The 22,223-nt window shown below is 43.7% G+C and overlaps 1 protein-coding gene across 10 annotated transcripts in view; it reads left to right on the top strand.

Moving 5' to 3' along the window:
- The window catches only part of LOC119652234 (dedicator of cytokinesis protein 1), a 187,299-nt gene that overhangs the window by 69,310 nt on the left and 95,766 nt on the right, over nt 1–22,223 (top strand). For all 10 annotated transcript variants that reach the window (XR_005249522.1, XR_005249521.1, XM_038056199.1 and 7 more), the window contains exon 2: nt 21,926–22,037. Coding sequence is in view for 8 of the 10 variants with exons in the window: in XM_038056199.1 (XP_037912127.1) it covers nt 21,926–22,037 (112 nt within the window). In the remaining 2 variants the exon portion in view is untranslated. The remainder of the gene's footprint in view (nt 1–21,925; nt 22,038–22,223) is intronic.

Below are 22,223 nucleotides of genomic sequence, written 5' to 3'. Positions count from 1 at the left end.
CGTCTTCGATGCCGACGTTGCCACCATATATTTTGTCTTGCCTTCATTGATGTGCAGCCCAAGATCTCGCCCCAATTGCCGCCTGCACGATCTGGATGAAGGCAGTTTGTACATCTCGGGTCGTTCTTCACATGATGTCGATATCGTCAGCATAGTCCAGTAGGTTGGTGGACTTGAAGAGGATCGTACCTCTTGCATTTACCTCAGCATCACGAATCACTTTCTCGAGGGCTAGGTTAAAGAGGACGCATGATAGCGCATCCCCTTGTCGTAGACCGTTGTTGATGTCGAATGGTCTTGCTGCTTTTATCTGGCCTCGCACATTGGTCAGGATCAGCCTAGTCAGTCTTATTAATTTCGTCGGGATACTGAATTCTCTCATGGCCATGTACAGTTTTACCCTGGCTATGCTATCATAGGCGGCTTTAAAGTCGATGAAAAGATGGTGCAACTGTTGTCCATATTCCAATAGTTTTTCCATCGCTTGCCGCAGAGAGAAAATCTGATCTGTTGCTGATTTGCCTGGAGTGAAGCCTCTTTGGTATGGGCCAATGATGTTCTGGGCGTATAGGGCTATCCGGCCTAACAAGATAGTGGAGAATATCTTATAGATGGTACTCAGCAACGTGATACCTCTATAATTGCTGCAACGGTGTGATATCTCCCTTTTTATGTATGAGACAGATAATGCCTCGTTGCCAATCGTCAGGCATTGATTCGCTGTCCCATACCTTGAGCACAAGTTGATGAACCCCTTGGTGTAACTGGTCGCCTCCATATTTAACCAATTCGGCTGTAATTCCATCGGCTCCTGTATATAGTCGCCATTTTTTTCTACGCTTTTTTTCTCACCAGTAATCCACGTTTGCATTCTCGCCTCAAAGAAGTCCGCCGCGAACTCGTTAAGAAACCTGGACTCTCAGACTCGGTGTATTTCCATTGGCAAAATTGTTGTTTTTTTTTTCCGAAGTAACGAAATGGCACCACGTTTCATCCCCACTAACAATGGAGTCTAAGAAGTCTTCGGTATTCTCGTCGCATTCACTAAAAAACTCCTGAGCATAGTTGATGCGCTGCTGTTTGTGGATTTCTGAAAGCATGTGCGGCATGTCAATTGAACCTTCAGAAACTTTCTGAATTTCAGCAGTCAATTGCCGGACCATGATTCGCCAGTCTGCGAGCACGATTTGCTCAGTTTTTGCTACAACTTCGCCGCAGGTCGTCGGTCTCCCGCTCCGTTGTTCATCGTGGATGTTCGTGCGGCCGTCAGTTAACTCCCTACATCATTTGCGGACAGGTTGAATGCTTATACACGTTTCCTCATACACCGACCACGACCGCACGAATTTCGCACCTGACGGTGACGGCGATGACGGGCTCCACCGCGGATAGCTGTCAGGCCAGTACTGACCGCCGCAGACGGGCGATTGTTGTTGGGATCGGCGGTGGGGGAACCAGCGACGAAGGTGGTGTTGCCAGATTATGTCTAGCCTCACGCGTGGCAAAGTTACAGCGCTAGGAACTTTATTTTTGAAACAACCCTCGTATGTTGCAATTTCGACGATTTTATGGCTGGAATTCAGATGTTTCGGACTTAGGCGCTACACAATCGAATTGATTGATTTGTTGGAATTTTGTGTGTGGCTCCCTAAGCACTGCATCATTGAATCATCATTAGAGAGCTCTTCGTAAATTCGACGAATGTGCTTCTCCACAGTTTCATCGATTAATCTCGTCGGCTGTTTATAGGATGCAAGACTATTCGTCCCTTGAGCCCTGCACCTTTTACACTAACTCTCAGTGCCTTCTGAACAATTGTCATTCTGGGGACCATGCAGGTCTAGATCAAATATCGGTTGTTGTCCTGCTGATGATGATGATGAAAAGGCATCCGTGTGAACTCGAAGAGTCCAAAGGGTCTGCATGTTGCCGTTTCCGGAATATCTTCTGGAGCTACAAGGATATGATGGTCCGAAGTCTAAGGTCGTGTAGACACGGTAGTTAGCGAGGTCGTGCCCAATGTGGGTATGGGAGAGCAGTCTGAAATGGTTTGAGGATTCAGGCTTCAGTAATCACCACATGGTCTCCATTCGCCGTTGGACTTTGGGACCATGTGTAGTGGAGAAGACCAGCAGCTGTTTGATGGTCTGCAAATACCTTCTTTCTTAGCAACACCGAGCTTCTGGGGTGGTAATGGACGCGCCTTCGAGAAGACATGGGAGCCAGGGATATGAATGCGGTGTTGTACATAATACTTAGCTGGCTGCGAGAGATTACTTTCGGTAGTTATGTTGCTACGTTTTTGAAGGAGTGCGCGAATGCGTGGAGCGGCTACTTCGTCAAAAATGATAGAAAGACTGACAGTAGAGCAGGTGACAAGTTTTCCTGAAGAACTAAAGGAGGTTATGGGGTTTATAAGAAACCTATTCTGTAGATCCAGTGGCGATTCATAGTGACCTAGAAAGTCTGCGCCTAATATGACTTACGTCCACTTGCCTGTAGGCGTGTATGTTAGAGGAATTTGTCACCGTTAGTTTGATTATTGCAGAACCAGTTTGTGACTTCGCTATACCGGGAGAACTGAGATGTCCGCACCTATGGCGAGTAGATAGTGGCGCTTGCTAAAAGGGTTATAGATTGTTAGGCGACTTGGAGCTGTGTTCTGGGTAACCGCCGCCGGAGCTTTCAACGAGTTCGCATACACCTTGAAAGATCCGAAGAGATGGCTTAGATGCCTTTCGACAGTCGCTGCAATCACAATGACTTTAGAAGATCAACCTCGGCTTTTTCTCCGCCCAACCGCTTCATCTCACGCAGTTGGCTCGTGGAGCGGTTGTCTAAGGTGAGCACCATCGCTTGATGAGGGTGCCCTTTAATTTTCAGTAGGAACACTACTCGAAAACGTCGGCGACTCTAACATCTTCCCCATAAATACACATAGGGTGATATGAGGAAGCTGCGCCAGGTGGTGTTTCGGGCTTCGGTAGTAGAACCAACTTCTGCCTCTTTCACCGGGCAGGGAACACTTCTTCTCCCATGCACGATTCAAATATGCTTGTGAACCATGTGGGCCTAATTTTATCAGCCAACTTCAGAGCTTCATTCGGAATTCCGTTCACAGATATCTTGTAGTTCCTCCTTGGTTAACCCGAGGATTTAGAATATATATGTTTTTGAACCGTTGGCTAAGGTCCACCTTCTTCCTGTTGTGGGAAAACAATTGTTTATTTGGAAAAAAAGTCGTGAGCATGTCAGGCGGGATGTTATTTCGAAGTATTCCTTCTTCATCCACCGATGATGTGGCTTCCCTCATATCCTTTGGTAAAGCCTCCTCCCTCGCAGACATGATGATCTCTCTTGGTTCCATCAGTAGTTTGGTTTCGTTCTGTGGTGGGAACCCCATCGCGGCATTATAGACTCGCATGCTTCAGCTACCCCCTGACAGCCAGCTATCCGGGTTGTCCCGTTTCTGTTGCATGTTCGACTGTGTCCTCCTTGTTTGTAATGTAATGTGTACAAGATCATACCGAAAAGCATCTATAAAAAGTATTTTGAATGCTGAAACATCTAACATATGTGTTCCATGAAGTTGAGAGTATTTTGAGGGCAAGAAATAAACAAAGGAGAACGGCCCGTTTTATTTAAGAATTTCGAGTATATTTTGGAGAAACTGTATTTTAAATATGAGTATAAGGCCGCGTCTTTAGACATAGCAACTCATTGGCGGCGACTTGAGATTCAATTGTAACATACAAGTTGGCAACAGGTCGGCAACACAAGTGTCGTTAAATTTAATGTCGGCTTTATGTCTAATGGAGGAAAGCGGGAGCTAAGTAGATGCAATCACCAGTGCAGTCGAGGCAAGGGTTAGATGAAAGTAGTTTAATGTATGTGGGTGGTATGCGATGTAATATTTTGTGGAAATTATGCGAGCAAAAGAACAGAGCGGGAGATGGGCTTGGTGAAAACGGGGTCGTAAAGAAAAGAGCCTATCCTGGCATCCATATTTCCTAGTTATGATGGCTTTATTGGAATGCGTTCATTTCTTCTGTATGGAAAGATGTCCGTTGGTGAATAGTAGTGCATTGTTTTAAGGTTTTGTGCGAAACAATATCTTAGACTTGGAATTCTATTAAGGACCGGCCCCTGGGTGATTTGTAAATATCCCGAGTATCTGTAATGATTTTTAGAGCTGATATGTCCAGCCTGTGATATTAAGATTCTCATTCATTCATCTATCTATGAGCGTTTATTTCGTGGGGTAAGATACAATCTTTTATGTATGCTTCGTCTGCATGTTCCAAGTTATAAATTTGGTTGACAATTTCCAAAGAATTTTCAAAAGTCAATTTATTTGACCTTGAAATACAGCATTTCCCACATAGATTATCTCAATGATATCTTAATCGGCGATAAATTTTTTTCATATTTGACTTTCTACCATTTGTTCAAGTGTCCCTTCTGTTTATTTTTAGTAGCGATGTCATTCCTTATAAAGCACCACCATCCAGCAACAAAGAGGAATCAACAAACCATTAAATAGTAACCCAGCCGCAGCCACTCCATTATAGTACGTGATCATATAGGCGAATGTAAAACACTGCATGCAACCTTGTCTGCTGCAATTTACATATCATACTCTAAGCGCTTTTGTGTTTATCTTTAGGGTGGCATTACAAGCGCATTGTCGGATAACAACATTACACTGACTTTCTTAAAGAAGCGTGACTCTCTCGCAAGTCTCTATTTGCTTCCAGTTGACCCAGGGGTCTGTCAGGCCGGGATCCCATCGTGTTGAAGTGATACCGGCAATTTGTTCCTTTTTCTTTAGAAAAACCATCATGGAGATGACGATCATGATAATAATATTTAATGGCTTGATGAAGTAGTTGTAAAGTATGTATGCGCTCCCAATTGCAATGGCAGAGGGTATCATACCGCCAGGCACATGCCTAAGTATAAATATGTCGCACGTGCGGGCATGTTAGAAGTTCATGGATCGTTGCAAGGGGGAAATGAGAAGTGAATTTTCCTCCTGCAGTTAAGTGCATATCAAAGTGGAGAGGTTGAAAGAAAATTATGTTTATGATGCAGGAAAAGTCATATAGTGTAGTGGAAAATAGGACACAATCTGGAGTGTTTGCATTTTGGTATCTGTGTTTGTGCGGAATGGATACCATAGTCTGTCTTTTGGAGTACTTTAATTCACCCCTCTGGGGAGACTATGGTAATTACTAATAGGATAATTGCCTTGGCACGTTTAATCATTTCAAAATTGAATTGAAGCTTTTCTCATGGTCCTGAATTCGCAGGAACTGTCACATGGCAAGTGGATGCCTGTGACTTATATTACGTTTGATCATTGTATACCTGGTGACTGGTAGCATGACCGAGCCTCAAGAGTATAAGAAAAGTAACATGGATAAGCATATCTCAGTATATGGCGGCTGAGATATCACCGCAAATTGCCTTTGGTTCTACTGATGGAGTCCTTCCTGAGAGATATAGTCATCATTCGGGTGGGGCATTGCATTCTTTCAAATTTTTCATTCAAAAAGCTCGATTCCACAAAAAATTGCTTGAGATTTTTTAACTATTTTACCCGTAGTTCATCTTTAATCTCTAGGAACGCTGAATCTTCATTTGATTAGCTGTTTAGTCCTTTTTAAGGTTTTGTGTAAAACAAAAACTTATTAAAATCGATTTATTATCCTTTTTTCGGCATTGGAAGGTGGAAAACTTCAAAAACTACTATTGGCGTGAGACTTCTACTCACCAAAACCACCTCCTTCTCTTTCCACTCTCCCCACGGAACTCCTATAAAGTATTGCGCCGCGGGGTTGGATAAGCTTTTAATAACGGCTCAATGTGGTTCTTCCCCTTTCTTGTTTTCATCGTAGTTCTTCCTGTCTAAGTTGTTGATGAATAGCTTTCAGTTCCTTAGCAACCTGGTTCCAAGCATCCGTTGACTTCTGCATGAACTCTACAGTATTTTCGGGTGTTAAGCGCCTGCCTGCGAGCGCTTCCATTCTTTTTCGGTGCGGTGTAAACCTGGGGCAATCAAATAAGACATGATCCTCATTCTCGACCACTCGTCGTGACCAAATCGATGTAAATAAGCACGATAACCTCTATGTTCACTTAAGAATTGCGTTAATTCGTAGTTTAATTTCTCGTGGCTTCGTTCAAACCATCCCCGAATGTTAGGAATGATGTGGTATGTCCAGCGACCGGTTTGTGATTCGTCCCATCTCTTTTGTTACTCTGTGATAGGTTCCCACCGTGGCAGCTGCCGGCCGGCCTTCATTCGCCAAGGTGTCTATGGGGAGCATCCCTGCTAGTATATATGCTGTTTCTCCTGATGTTGTCCGATACGCACTACATACCCGGAGTGCAGTTGGCCGATACGCCATTCCCAATTTTCCGCAGTTTACTTTGTTACACAGAACAGTTGCCCAAACTGGACCTACGCAGAGTAGCACGGTCGAATTTGTCTTGGACCACCAATGTTCGGTAGTATCCTCAAGATCGTTACAGGGATGGAAGACGCTTTAGTTGCAGCGCATTCAATGTGCTTTTTGAAGTTGAGCCTTTTACCAATCATTACTCCCAAGTATTTGAGCGATGGTTGGGGGTACATTGTTTGTCCGCCAACTTTGATTTTCACGATTGTGTTCTTCTCTTGCTGAGGAGAACTACTTCTCTTTTATGTTCAGCAAGTGATAGGCCGGAATTTTTCAACCAGGAATTGATCTCCCAGATCCCTTCATTGTGTCTGTGTGTGTGTGATCTCGTCTTCATGTTTTGCAATTATTCCGATATTATCGACGAAGCAAATGGTCGTCACATTGTCTGAAAAGTGTAGCATCAACACTCCATCAGACATAGCTAGTCACAGTTAGGGTCGTAGGACAGAACCGTATGGCACCCCACAAGTTGTCGGAAATATTTTTAGATCTTCGTCTGAGTCGCAGTAAAGTCTTCTCCAAAGGAGAAACTCAACAACAATGCCTACAATCTATTTAGAGGTCTGTAGCTTGACGAGTACCTCGGATCATTTTTTTCCATTTTGCAGTATTGAACGCATTTTCTCCATTCTCTATTGCTGCGCAACATTTGCCTTCTTGTATTGCAGCCTGATCCAAACCAGTCACCATGTTGATTGCGTGAACGGTTTATTTCGACTTACGAAATCCGAATTGTTTGCCGAGCAGACCTCCTTTCTTGTCCACAACAGCGAGCAGTCTGGCGCTCTCCTGGCGGCTACTTTCAGGGCAATATTAGGGATTCCATCCGGTCCTGAAGTCTTTTCTTCAGTGTGGTTTCGCTGCGTCTTGAACCTCCTAATTTACTACTACCAGAACTTCGTCGCAGTTTACATGTACTGTAGGAAGACTCGTACAGTTCACATCAGCTGGGAACCGAGTGTTCACTATATTCTGCAAAAAACTCTGGACAAGTAATTGGTGCCTTTTAGTGATGACATCACCGACCTGTCAGTACATATCCGCTTGAAATATTCGGATTTGGTCTTCGTGATAGCTACTTGCAATTTTTTCCGCCCATTTTTGTATTGTTTCTCCTGCACTGAGAGCGTCTCTTAGCTTTGAGACGCTTTTTGCGGTATTCCTCGCTTTCTGAATTGCATCAAATTTCTTGGTTATACAGCTCTTCTTTTTAATGGCTTCATAATATTTCTTTGCGAGGTTTGGAAGATGATCACTGTGTGTGTACTCCTTCCTCACTGCAAATTTTTGATTAGAGTATCACTGGACGAAGGTGATACTATCATCGATTGAAGTTTTCCCTTACGAAGTGTGTTGGCTCCCCCAGAGTTGACAAGTACCACGTTAATGCGCGAGAACGTCTCCAGCAGTATTCATCGTTTTCGGTTGGTGTGTCTGCTTCTTGCATTGAAGGATAGTTCCTCCAGCAATGACGTGAATTCCTCTAATGCGAGGCTCGGTGCTGCGTAACAGTTATATATATATATATCCCTCCTATCTGGGAACATGTGAGCTCGTCCTCTGAAGACTTGTTAACACTGATGAAGGGAACAAGTGGTTTCCGTTTAGGATCTGCGGGATCCTAAGTCCCCATCCACTTGATGGTGGACCGGACTAAATGAGGAGCAACTTACTCCCTAGTTTGGAGCGTAGCACCCCAAGCATTAACAATCGAAAAAATCAAAAATTTGACTGACGGTTTCGTCCAGGGCAGAGGTAACTCATCAGACGCTGCTTCACCTCTGCCCTGGGAATAGCGTGACCGAAAGTGCCAACAGGTGGAAAGACCGAAATATCGGTATTTGCAGAATGAAAATATCAACCCTAGCGAAAAAGAAAAAAACAAGTTTTTTTATTATTTCAAGTCCACTGAAGGTTTTTCGCATCTTATATAGCTCCATATCGTCGCCTTACTGTTTTTGGCTGCTATCTATACTCCGCTATGCAGATTCTCGTATTGTTCGGATATAATAGCAACATCCATATTATTTTCGAATAGGCTTTGGGAAAGTAGGTCTTTGTCCGCTCGACAGTGATTCAGATTGAGTTGATAAACTTAATTCGACCTTATTTATGAACGACTGCTTCCTGCAATGTGGGCGCTACCGCTATTTTCCAGGCAGAATACGCACTTGGACATTCCCTTGTAGTCCTTTGCAAAATGGCCCTGTTCTCCACATTTGCGGTATAAATGTAATCTGTCTTGCGAGCTAGTGCAAGCTTTCGCTATGTCTTCAAACTGCCAGCACTTATAGCATTATGCATTGGACTCTGTTCCCGTATCTGGCAGACCAACTATCCAATTCGTATTTTGCCTATTCCAATCGCCTTTTTCACTGCTTCGATAGGAAGACTTATCGACGCTATCTGCGTGTCATCGTACACCTTCCTAAGTTGTAGCACATTAGCCTCACCCACCGACTAATTGAGTCTGCAAGGTTTTACAGATGTGAGACTTTGTGATGATTTCATCCAAGTCCTTGCATTCCATCGCCACCGAATCCTTACTCATTTTGACCGTCGCAGCTTCGCCTAGTGACATTTCAATTTTTTTCCGTTGGTCTTCATCTCCATCGTCACCAACTTTAAGTTCTGGCAACAGGTCGCCTTTCTGTGTTCGTCTTATCCGCATGACATTTGCACTCAGATCGTTCAAGGAGCTTTGACCTGGCTCTTCTTTGCAGCTTTTTATTAGGTTCTACCTTATGTCTGTCTGTCTGTCACACACATTTTCTCGGAAATGGTTGACACCAAATTTGCGGGAAAGGTGGGAACTGTGAACGTACAGTCATAGTGGCTAGTCGTATGGTTTTTCAAAAATGCGCTGTCTCTGCTGTCTTCCGTGAGTGAAAAAGGATTTTACATTATCGTTATATTGAGTCTATGCCATCGATGACCTTTGACAATGGAACTTTTGTCCCGGGATCGTTTTCACTCCAGGATGGACTATGTGGATTTCATTGGCTATTTCTTCGGTAACGTCGCCTGGATCAGCATTCTCGAGCTTAGCCTTTTATTTGATAAACGGTTTCAGCACAGCATTTTCTGTTCCTATCTTCTCTTTTTAAGGTTTTGTGTAAACACAGAATCTTATTATTAGGTCGTTGCAAATGAAATGTCGGATATTTGAGTAAAATTTCAAAAAACTATAACTTTTATGAAAATTAATTTTATTAGTCAAAATAAGAACCAGCAGCTTCAATGCACTTCTCCCAACGAGATACAAGGGCATTTATTCCAGTTTCGTAAAAGTCTGGGTTTCTAGAGCTAAGAAATTCTTCAAAGGCACTTTTGACAGCTACTTCATTGCTGAATTGTTTCCCCGCCAAAAAATGATCCAAATGCTTAAAAAAGTGGTAGTCGGTTGGCGAGAGGTCGAGTGAATATGGTGGATGAGGAAGAGTCTCATATCGTAATTCATTTAATTTTTGGACCGTCATTCTGGAAACATGAGGTCGGGCGTTATCATGGAGCAGTATCACTCCATCTCTGTTGACCAATCTAGGCCGCTGAACACGTAATTTCTCGTGCATTTCATCAAGTTGGGCACAATATTTCTCTGCATTAATTGTTTCACCACGCTCCAAAAACGAATAATGAATAATTCCAGATGCAGACCACCAAACAGTTACCGTTACCTTCTTCGGGTGAAGGCTCGGTTTTGGCATGTGTTGTGGAGGCTGATCGGCATCTAGCCATTGCGCTGATCTGCGACGGTTGTCGTACAATATCCACTTTTCATCACATGTCACTATTCTGCCCAAAAAGGGATTGTTCCTGTTGCGGTTGAGTAGAGAACTGGATATTTTCATTCGCAGCGCCATGTTTTGCTCGTTGAGTTCATGCGGAACCCACTTATCAAGCTTCTTCACCTTTCCAAGCTGTTGTAAGTGCCGAGATACTGTCGAATAGTGTACGCCTATTTTCTCTGCAATGTCACGAATCGATGATCGGGGATCAGATTCCACTATCAAACGCAACTCGTCGTTGTCGATCGATGGTCCTGGGTGTCCACGAGGTTCATTTTGGAGGGTCATGTCGCCTGATCGGAATTTTTCGAACCACCGTTGTGTCGTTCGTTCGTTTGCTGCGTCAGCTCCAAATGCTCTGCAAATGTTTCTGGTTGCCTCCGCTGCGTTGTGACTGTTTAAATTCATATAGAAAAAGTAGACGTTTTTGACTCCCTTCCATGCTTTTTTCTTTGAGTTTTACTTGGAACTTCAATGACGATTGAAACTGAAATGACTCCTTGATCGAACGAACGACTATTTATACTCAATTATCCCATACCACCAGAGTCACCGTGCGGCAGTTTTAAACATTAAAATCATAACTAACTTCACTTCATTGAAAAATCCGACATTTCATTTGCAACAACCTAATAAAATCGGTTTACTGTCTGTCCGTCACACGCATTTTTCTCGGAGACGGTTATAGCGATTGACACCAAATTTGGTAGAAATGTGGGAACTGTGAACGCTCACGCATACAGTTATTTACATCCTTTTACGTTGAATTTAAGGAGGGGTCCCCATACATGCAAAAGGGAGGTGTACATTTTTTTTTCACCAAATATAGTCATGTGGGGTATCAAATGAAAGGTCTCGGTCAGTACTTTCCGAAGCTGTTCTTAGTTTTGACATTTGTTGGAAAGGCGGAGAGTACGGGGTTGAAACTGGCCATTTATTTAATGGGGCCATTCTCAGAAACTACCCAACCGAAAAATCTGAAAAGAATCAAGATGCTGTCACTATATGGTGGCTAGGCTCCGAAATACCTTCCATAATAATATCCCTTTAAATAAAGTTAATAATGGTATATTACCATAATTTTCAGTAATTGGCTGCAAAACCCCCCTTAAGTTCATCCTAGCACCATGAAATGTAGGCTATAATCTAGAGCTTGTTCCTACCAAGCTTGGTAGAAATCGCACCATTGCTAACAAAATTATAATAGGTCAAAGTCATTTTGAAAATTCAAGATTTTAAAGGTCAATATCACCCGAAAGTGGATATTCTCACATAGTATGTGCGTATATTACGTGTTACGTCGAAACGTCTCACCGTAGGGTCAAAGCTCTTACTGTACAAGACTATGATCTTGCCAGTCCTCATGTATTCCTCGGAAACTTGGGTTCTTAGCAAGAAAAATTGCGAACTCTTGGCCGCGTTCGAGAGAAGAATCCTCCGAAGAATTTTTGGCCCCCTACATGAAGATGGACGATTCCGTAACCTACACAATGACGAAATCTATGAGCGATACCATGACCGTCAGGTTGTGGATAAAATCCGGCTCAATAGGTTACGGTGGGCGGATCACTTAATTCGTATGGATGAGGATGATCCCACCCGGAAAGTCTATAAGGGCAATATCTCTGGTAGAAAAAGAAGACGAGGCAGACCCTGTCTAAGATGGAGCGATGGCGTAGTCCAGGAAGCCAGACAGCTTTTAGGGATATCGAATTGGTGGACCTCGGCGAAAAACCGGGATGTCTGGAGTTCCTTATTAAGGCAGGCCTAGACCGGATATCGGTTGTTGCCGTTGATGATGATATCTTCCTTCAAATGTCTTCCTCAAAGCCTCTCTCATCGTTTCATGGACCTTGGCCAAATGGCTCTGGATAGAATAGATTTGGACTGAAGGAAAACATCAACAAAATCAAGGTTCTCATTCTGACGGGTCATCGCCGTTTCCCTATTTGCATTAATGCATTAATGGACAGAATACCGAAGGGGGCACCGAACTGAATGTCGCTCAACTCATTAACAGGGCTAAATCCTGCTTTGTTTACACAAAGATCTAATTGAGACTGTTCTGTTCTGTGCTTTTTCCATGCTACTACATAGAAAGTGACCCCCACGTTCATTCAAAAGCTGCGAGCCTTAGTGAACACCTATCTATGATGTATTATCGGAGTACGCTGGCCTTATTCTATACCAAACAAAGAACTTGGTCAGCGCATAGGTCCGTCACCCGATTGTGATTGGAAGGCGGAAGTGACAGTGGATAGGTCACACATTAGGGAGGAATGACAATTCCACTGCTGGCTATGCCATGCAGTGCAACCCACTTTCCTAAGATAGCCAACGATGGGGTCTCCCCAAGAGCAATTAGCACAGAACAAGAGGGGGTGAGTGTGGTCTTCTCAGGGAGACCTGGGGGGAGTTGAAGCGAATTTCAGCGAACCGCTGGTGTGGTTGATGCACTGTACCCCACCAAAGGGTGGATAGTAATCAAATATATAACTTCTGTTTGTATTGCCTTTGGTCATTCATTTTCCTTGAATTTCAACGTTTTTTTTAAGAATGATATCTGATTAGTTGCCTTCGCTATACTATCACCGGGAGATCAGTCATTGTCTCACCTTGAATCGTCGTTATTTCATCCGTTCTGGTTTGGACTTTAGATTTTGGCAACAATCGGTTTCTGGAAAATGGTTCTCTTCGCCGTTTGGTGTTTGATTACAAGAACGTTGTCCAACCTACAGGGCAAAAACCTAAAAATTTGGCCAAATTGACCATGAAGGTCCATCCGTAAATACTGAAGTTCCACTGAAATGTCCCGTCAACATGTGCTTGTACGCCCTTGTGATAGCCAGGCTCGGGAATGTGAGGGGTCCTTTTGGACACTTAGTCCGTCGCATGTCATTTACTAAAACTTCGTATCTTCAAACTGATTCGTGAGACCGCATGCCATGGAAAGTCTGATTGGCATAGTATACTTGCGGTAAAGTATCCACCGCGAAAACGACTCAACAAGGATGACCCACCTATAGGAAGGCCATTCGATCAACCACCCTAGTTGATCTCAAGGCTGCTCGATGGCTTCTGATTGTCATTGAATCCAAGTGAAAATCCGGCCGATGTTATCTACCAATGACACTTATTTGACTTTCCTCGAAATCCATGAATAGCAATAGCGCTCCTACTCTGATATCGTCTTTCATTTTTCAATCCGACGCCTCGGATACCAATTGAATCAATCCCAAAAGATTTCCATGCAGATGACGCAACTTTAATCAATTCTCAATGCTACAACCTTGCAAACTCCACACGAATCAAAAGAAAGTATCAAACTCCAACTACCGTTTGCTTTCTCCTCCCATAAATTGCACTCCAAGAAGTAAAGGGTTGCTCCCTCCAAGCACCAACAAAAGTCCCTCAACTTCTCGAAAAAAGAAAACAATGCGTCCAGGCATCAGCCATGCTAGAGAATTACTATACCTTGTCTGTCGAAAAGATGGTTGCACTTCTGTATTTGTAGGAGTTGGTTGGAGGAGCGGAAACGGTAGGTTCAGGTGACGTGTGGTGGCGGCTGATTTATTGGTGAACCTCTCTGCATGTGTCCCGAGCAATGTTCCAGTTGCGACTCAGTCTGGCAACTCAATATCGAAGCTGACTGGAGAACCGGCATCACTGTAGGTTTGGAACCGAAGGGCATCGGCTCTAACCGTCTGGCGGGCTGTTACCTTGGGTTGGTGAAGCGAAACAGGCCCATATGTTGTTGCCTATTGAGAAGTTCGGTGGATACGCTGATATGCCTAACCTCGGCCTTTAACGACTGGTGATACCATTCCACGAGGCTATTCGAAGCTACGGAATAGACCTAGCCCTTTCACAGCCCAACAAGGATGTGAGTAACTTGGAAAAGATTGACTCGAATTAAGTGCTCTGGTCCATAGTAATCAACTGAGGTGAGCCAAAATGCGAAATCTAGTGATTATAAAATGCTTTAGCGACCGATTGAGCCAATTGGTTTCGCAAAGGGACAGCTTCGGGCCACCTGGAGAACCTGTCTATTATCGTCAGACATTACTTGTATCCCTGTGACTTGATTGGTGATTGATTGATTGATGGGTCCCACTCTATCCACGTGAACATGTTTAAATCTAGCGTCTCGAACCAGGATAGCATGAATTGGGTTTTTGTTGTTACGGCCGACCTTCGAGCGCTGCCACAGGATGCAGGTACGTGTAGCTTCAGCGACATTGTATTCGACTGAAGCAGTTGCCTAAGCTCGAGGTCGTTATGTTGTTCACGGGAACAAATCCGATATTTCAATACTTTGGGGCATGCCGATGGTTTCGATGCGTGACAGAGCATATTTGACACTAGCGAAAATTGGCAAGAGTTCTCTGTCACACGCGTTATAGCGGTTTTCCGCGTTTGATAGCTTCCGCTGAAAGTACGCCTACGCTATTCACCTGCCACTTCAAAACTGCTGCAAGACCGTACCGACTGCGATATCTGGCGCATCGGTGTTTAAACTTAAAAGTAATCTAGGTTGGAAAGAACCAGAAGTTTGGTGTCTGCATGATAATCTTTGCATGCCTGGAAAGCTCTATTGAATCCGAGTTCCAGTGGATTAGGGTTTTCTCGCCCTTCTTTGAGTTTTGAAAGTAATGGGTCAATGGTGCTTGTAGTTGAGCCGCTTCTTTTAAAAACCATCGGCAAAAGTTTAGTGTTTTCAATAACCTCCGCAAGTCCTTGACGGTTTTCGGTTTTTGAAATTTTTTACACTGCATAAACTCGAGGTTGGGGAGGCTAGATACCGGCTAGATGCGTTCTCCAAATACGCATTTCTCTACGTTGATGACGATTGAGTGTTCAGAGAGGCATTGCAGCACCATCCTCAAATGATGTTCATGCTCCTTTGGATCTCGCCATGCGATGAGAATGTCATCCATACAACACGTACAAAAATCTAATCCTCGGAGGACCTCATTCATAAACCGCTGGAAAGTTTGGTCGCGCTTTTCAACCCGAAAGTCATCACCGTAAATTCGTATTAGCCAAACGTCGCGAAGATTCCCATCTTCAGAATGTCATCTTCTGCTCCGCAAATCTGGTGAAAAGCCTGAACGAGGTCGAGTTTAGAAAATATTTTCTTGTCGTGCAATCCATCGACGATGTTCTGACTGTGACGAAGCAGGGAGCGGTCATTAAGGTTGAGGTTGTTAAGGCGTCGGTAATCCACACAGGGGCGCCAGATAAAGCGCGCATGTCCAGGGGTTGGACGACTGGCGACAGTATCCTTTTTCCAGTAAAAACTCAAATATTCGATGAGCCGCGTTTAGCGGGACCTGTGGTTATTATATGGTGTTCAACACCGTGACTAATGATCAACCAGAAGGCCGCGATGTCGACCTAGTATCGGTCGCGGCACCTTGGCTATTACAAACTCCCATTCAAACGTCCGCTTTAGTTCGAAGCTAATCTTAAGCCGCTTCCTCCCAAAAGTGTACATGAGAGAATTGACACGTCCACGCTGGTGTCGATGAGAAAACTTAACTTGGTTGAATCATCAAAAATGTGTAGGCGGCTTTTCAAGCAATCGCTGACAGACGACTCTATCAGCGACCGAGCTCGTTTTCCGCTCTCTAAAAAAAAACATGCACGGCGGCACCCATCCTTTCGCTGCTGCGCCAAAACGGTGGTGGAATCAACACATCGACTTCTTATTGGCCTTTTTTTCACGGGGTTGGTGATAACTCTGATACGAAGCACCTTCGTGCGTCAGAGAGTCTGTATGATTTTCACGTTTTTCAGGTGATGATTGCCAGAAATTTTACTGCCACGCTGTCGGTCTAATTGATCCAGGGTTTGTGCTTGTGTTTTTGGCAGAATTGCCTGCGTATTTGTCGGGAGGAGTTGAGCCAGTGTCAGACGCTTTTTTTCTCGCTGCGGTTTTCATTCGTCGCAGGAATTAAGATGGTTTTTGATCGCCTAGGTCGAGGCCATGGAGTAAGTCCCTGATGTACTCTTCTTCTGTACGTCAAAAAGCCGTGAGGATTCTGGTTTTCACTGCACGGTACTTGTCACATTCCGGTGGTCCCTCCAAAATGTCGGTGAATTGGCTTAACAGCGGTACGTCGTACTCGCTCTCTAGCTTGTCAAACTTGACTTGATCACTTGTAATTCTGTGCAACCGGGATTGGGCTTCAATTCTTGAAAACCACAACTCCGGACTAGTTTCCCAGAATGGTGGGGTCGTCACGACGTTTTCATGATCCTGGTATGTTGTGACGTCTGGGGTCACCAGTAGAGTAGCGCAAAACATTACCTTTGTAGGTAATGTGATATCATATCACTTTTCGTAATATCACAAACATCACCTTTCAGCACCTTAACCGTACATATGTCGTCAAAATTAAGTATTAACGTTCAGCAGCCCATAGTACCAAATATTATTTATTACTATAATAGGATAATTTGACATGCATTTATGTACCAAAGAAGTATCATTGATGAAGACATGAACCTTTCACGCAACAGAAAAAAAAGAAAAGATTTCATAAGGATATGAGATGATAGATAGTACAATATTTTCACATTTACAGAACAGGGAATCGTGATTTTTGCGAACGAGCATTACTTGTCTTTGCTTGGCATAATTAAAATTTGCCTATCACACCCAAAATCACCTTTTCACATCAGGGAACAGATTCGAAACTGATTGTCGATATCAGCACTCGATAGTCGCCTCGGCCACTTGTACTTGGAAATATTACGTAGACCATACCGCCATACAGAAGCCAACATTTATTCTAATCCATAACACTACAATCTATAACTAAAAGCCAAGAATCTGCATTCCCATATGGTCGTGCACCCGAAATCATTTTCTGGTCCAAAGTTAGCCCGAAACTGGTCCAAAAGCCAGTCCGAAGCCAACCTAAAGCCAACCCGATAACGGTCCTAAAGCCAGCCCCAGGCCAACTTAAAGCAAGCCCAAAGCCAATCCGAAAGCAATCCAAAATCCAGCCCGAAGTAAACCTAAAGCAAGCCCAAAGCCAACCCTAAAACAGTCTAAAAGTCAGACCGAAGCGTGCCTAAAACTAAGTCAATCTAAAGCAAATTCAAAGCCAGTCCAAAAGTCAGTACGGTGTCAACCCGTAGTCAACCTAAAGTAGCCAAAAGTAGCGAATCCGATACTCGGCGTCGGCATCGACAACTGCCATTGAAGCCTGCTCTCTTGCGCACGACGTCTTGGAACAATTTTCATGGAGAAAACAAAATATAAAAGTGAGGAGATAATAGCGACGGAGAAAGAGTTGGCTGCGTTTGGTCACAGCGTCCAGCAAAGGAAGTAGGAAGGGCTAAAATATCTGATGACCCATCGGGATGCGCGTGACCAAAGAAAAAGGAAGACTAGTAAAGTAATATGGTATCTGGGACGCGGACAGGAACTACAATACCCTACAGTGCTGAAGCACAAAAGAAATCACTGAAGCTGGGAAAATAGCTTACTAGGAAATGGGTAGCAGTGTGTGAGCACACGCGGTCCAACTTTCCTCCAGAAAAACGTCAATAAAGGTGTGGAAAACAGCCGGAGGAACTCGGGATTTGAAAGCCTCACGATTACATCCAGATCAGGTATTTGATAGAGCCAAATGCCGAAATAGATCACGACGAGCTAACCCCACTTGTGAACGGGACAAAGGCTGAAGAAAAAGAAGAAGAAAAAAGAGGGACGCGAATGCTTATTAAGCCGATGGAAGGTAAGAATTGGTGTACCTCGGCGCAAAACCGGGATGTTTGGGGTTCTTTACAAATTCAGGCCTAGCCCGGATATCGGTTGTTACGCCGGTGATGAAGAAGGTAAGACCTTTGCCGAAGTTCTTAGCGAGATTCGCTATAAGATCAAGGCCGAAGACAGTGGAGTAGAAGTGCCTTCCATACGGAAAACGAAGAGTGTAGTTCTCGTCGAATTAGACAATAACAAAATTACGTTCTCTGAAGGGATCAAGAGGTTGCTAAGAGAACGCTCTAATTTTTATCATATGAGGGGCGGCTGATAGGTTTGCCGCTAAAGGTAGTTAGCAATGACTCGTCATGTTGTTACTGATAACACTAATTACATTACTCATTGTTAGTATACACCACTCTTTTTCCTTTATGTGGTTTATTGGTAATTTTTCCTTGTACAAACAAAGACACGATGTCAACGGAAATTCGGGATTCTCGCAATTTGAGCATCGCGCTGTAATCAAATTTTTTTGGTAAAAAGGTAAATACGCCGAAACAAATTTTGGAAGAAATGTCATCGGTTCTTGGGAATTCTGCACCTTCATATACAATGGTTAAAAAACGGGCTCGACAATTTCAACAAAAGTGAGTTCTGTGAAGACAATCCCCGACTAGGTAGCCTAGTGGCAGTAGTGACCGAAAAAAATGCTAAAAAATTCAAGAAATTAGTACTGACCGATCATCATCATCATAAACAACAGCGCAACAACCGGTATGCGGTCTAGGCCTGGATTATGCCTTAATAAGGAACTCCAGACATCTTGGTTTTGAGTCGAGGTCCACCAATTCGATATCCCTAAAAATTGTCTGGCGTACTGGTTTATGCCATCTCAGACAGGGTCTGCCTCGTTTTCTTTTTCTGCCATAGATATTGCTCTTATAGACTTTTCGGGCCGGATCATGATGATGATGTATCCTACGGAATTATCCATCCTCATGTAGGAGTTCAATTTCTCTCGTTGTTTCTTCTAATCCTTAGCGCCTACTTGTCTTGGCCCAAAACCAAAGACTCCCGCGAGGTTAGGTGGTCTGTTGAGGCCGTCTATGCTTAACTACAGTGCCTACGATCATGAGCTATTCGCTGCGTACCTCGCTATAAAATACTTCCGATTCTCCGTGGAGGGTAGGCTGTTCACCGTGTTCAAGGAACACAAGCTCTTTACTTTGGCGCTTAGACAAAAGCCCGACAAAGCGTCCCCTCGCCAACTTTGGCACTTAAGTTATATCAGCCAGTTTACTTCTATCCAACATATGTCTGGACAATGTTCTTGCAGATACTTTGTCTCCAATCTCGGAGGTACCAGTCCCCGCCGCAGTGGATTATACGGCAATCGCCAAGGTACAAAAAGCCGACGCAGAGCTTCAGAACCTGAAGGCAAACTCCAAATACAAGTTTAAGAAGTTTCCTATTTGCGGCTTAACCTCATATTTACTCTGCGAGACGTCAGATAAGGAACCCAGGCCATTCATTCCGGCCGGAATGCAATTCCAGTCTACTCTTTTCGCGGAGTTATGTGAGCTCCTTGGCTTCAAACTGCATAGGACTACTGCATAGCTTCCACAGTCCAATGGTATGATAAAGGCCGTCTTAATGGCTCACGACGATCCGTCGTCCGCCTCCGCACAGCCTACCGAGAGAAGTTCACGCCTTCCCCACGGAGATGGTATACGGAGCGAATCTGCGCCTCTCCGCTGATCCTGTGCTGAACATCAGGGCAGTGTTAGGCGACTCCGGCATGCTGTGTCTGCTCAGAAACGCAGTTCAAAGCTGCGGCCAACTCCACCTTCCCAACACGCGACAACGGAGGTCAACACCTCCAGAGGCCTCGAGACGTGCTCACAGGTCCTCAGTCAGGCGGACCATACGAGGGCCCGTTTAGAGTTCTGGAGCGAGGCGAACACTCGCTCAAGCTGAACGTTCAACGGTGCCGCGACTCGTACTGATTTGTAATGAGATGACGCTTGGTAATGGGATGATGCTAGGTAATGGGATGGTGCTTGATAAAGGGATGATGCTAGATAATGGGATGATGCTAAGTAATGTGATGATGCTAGGTAATGGGATGATGCTTGGTAATGGGATGATCTTGACAATGGGATGGTGCTTGGTAAAGGGATGATGCAAGATAATGGGACGATGCTAAGTAATGGGATGATGCTTGGTAACGCGGTGATGCTTAGTAATACGGTGATGCTTCGTGGTGCGGTAATGTTAGGTGATGTTGAAATGTTTGGATCGCTCTTGATGATGGTAATGTAATATACTTTATGGTGATATCACTTTTGTATTATTACATACATCACCTATCCATCTCTAGTCACCAGTATGTGGGTGCAAAGGTGCTAATGTAGACGAACTTGGCCACGTATTACGTACTCTTTGTGGATGTAACCGATGAAGTTATTTGCATATCACTAGATCTTGATAGAATTAGGTGCGAGAGCGGATTTCGGGATATTCGTGGTAAAAAGAGGGCTGTCAAAAGAACAGCGTCTTATGGGTCTCTAGTGACTTAGTGCAATTGGAGGAGAGTTGTTACTGATCTTGTGCCTGGGATTACCGGCTTTCTGCAGAACTATGGTTTAACTTGTAGAATTATGGGTGGAAGTGGAGTAAGTTGTTTAGATTATGAGCGTCGGATCGCTGTACCTTCTGTCCGTATTGAGTATAGATGTTGATAGGAGTTGGACTAGTAGCTATGTATCCGCGAAGAGAGGATTTTCGTTTTTCTTTTGGGTGGACGTTCAGGAAATCATGTTTAAATTCTAAGGACAGGAGGGGATTGATACAGAGACATTGTATTTACGGATTATCAAAGGAGGGTTGGTATTCTCTCGTTGCACGATTGGAAATTGAAATTGCGAGTAAAGGGTATGATTGAATTTCCAGCAAACTAGGGCTTCCCTTGGAACTGGGAGTGCAGCTTGCATGATTACGAGATTGCATTCCCACTAATCCTCTGCAAATGAATAATCTTTTCAAAAGTGCCGCCTGATTCAGTTCATCTTTAATTACAAGATAATAAATAATTGATTTTCTCGTCTTTTCCGAAAGTTCATTGGATCGACACTTTCCCATAGAAATAATTCAACCCTGCTGGCGTCTCTTATCACTTTTATTAGACTCAGCCACATTTAAAGTGCATAAACTTCTAACGCCTTCTAAAAGTGAATCGTGCCCTGAGATGTCTCCCAGCTTTCCTCCGCCTAAGTAGTGCACATTTGGAGCGCGACACTATCGGGTGCAAAATAATTTATTTGATTTCTTCCTTTCCGAGAATAGATACAATCGCATCTACACAAATCATTCAGTGTTTGTGACCATAATTCACAAAAATTCTCTACCACTTTGGTTTCTTTATTGAACTTAATAAAATAACAATCGGACGCACAGTGAAAGGCAGGAAGGAAATATTCAATATAAACGTTGAGCGAAATCCGACCCCGTACTAAGTTGTATCTAAAAAAAAAGTCCCATTTAAATTTCGCTCATGGACATGACTCTGTGTGGGGGTGTTACGTTCAACCCGCGACAAGAACAATAAAAACGTTGGTAACCATAATCATTTTTACGTAATGCAGTGGCACAATTGTGGTCTGGCAATTACAATCAGTACCTTCATGAAGCAGGAGGAGTGGTTTATGCGAAAATGGTTTCTGTTTGGCAGTAATTCAGTTAAAGCGTATCAAGTGATAACAACAATTTTGCTCTGTTTCAAGTTACTTGTTCTCTGGACGTTAGATTGCTGGCTCGTTTCGGTCAGATTTTGACAAAAAATCAGCTTTTCTGAGTTAGTTTGTTGCAGCCTTTCTTCCCTGACTCGCTCAAGTCTAAGTACAATGACTAATTGGGTAATTTTAATTGAAATTTCTTTCTTATCTTTTTTGCAGCTAAAAATAACTTCTATCAAGAGGACAAACCACATCGATTGTGTCTGGATGTTGGCGATGCAGTGATTATAATCAAAGAGACTGATGAGTGGTATTTTGGGTACAACAAAAGGTAAGTCCTCCCGATTATGGTGTACTCTTAAGTTCTGTAGATAGTGAGCATAGTGTTTTGGGTGTGCCAGCACAGTGTTGAATACTTAATTGTTCGGTGATCCCATCGGAATCTCTCTGATAGTCGAAGGTATTGTTTTGTGTCTTAAAAGTGATTCAATTGCGTAAAAAAACGATTGGACCCACT

Source organism: Hermetia illucens, chromosome 3 (assembly GCF_905115235.1).
Source record: "Hermetia illucens chromosome 3, iHerIll2.2.curated.20191125, whole genome shotgun sequence".
In the NCBI taxonomy this organism is placed as follows: domain Eukaryota; kingdom Metazoa; phylum Arthropoda; class Insecta; order Diptera; family Stratiomyidae; genus Hermetia; species Hermetia illucens.
The sequence above is the reverse complement of the archived record's forward strand: the minus strand, read 5'-3'. Positions and strand labels throughout refer to the sequence as shown.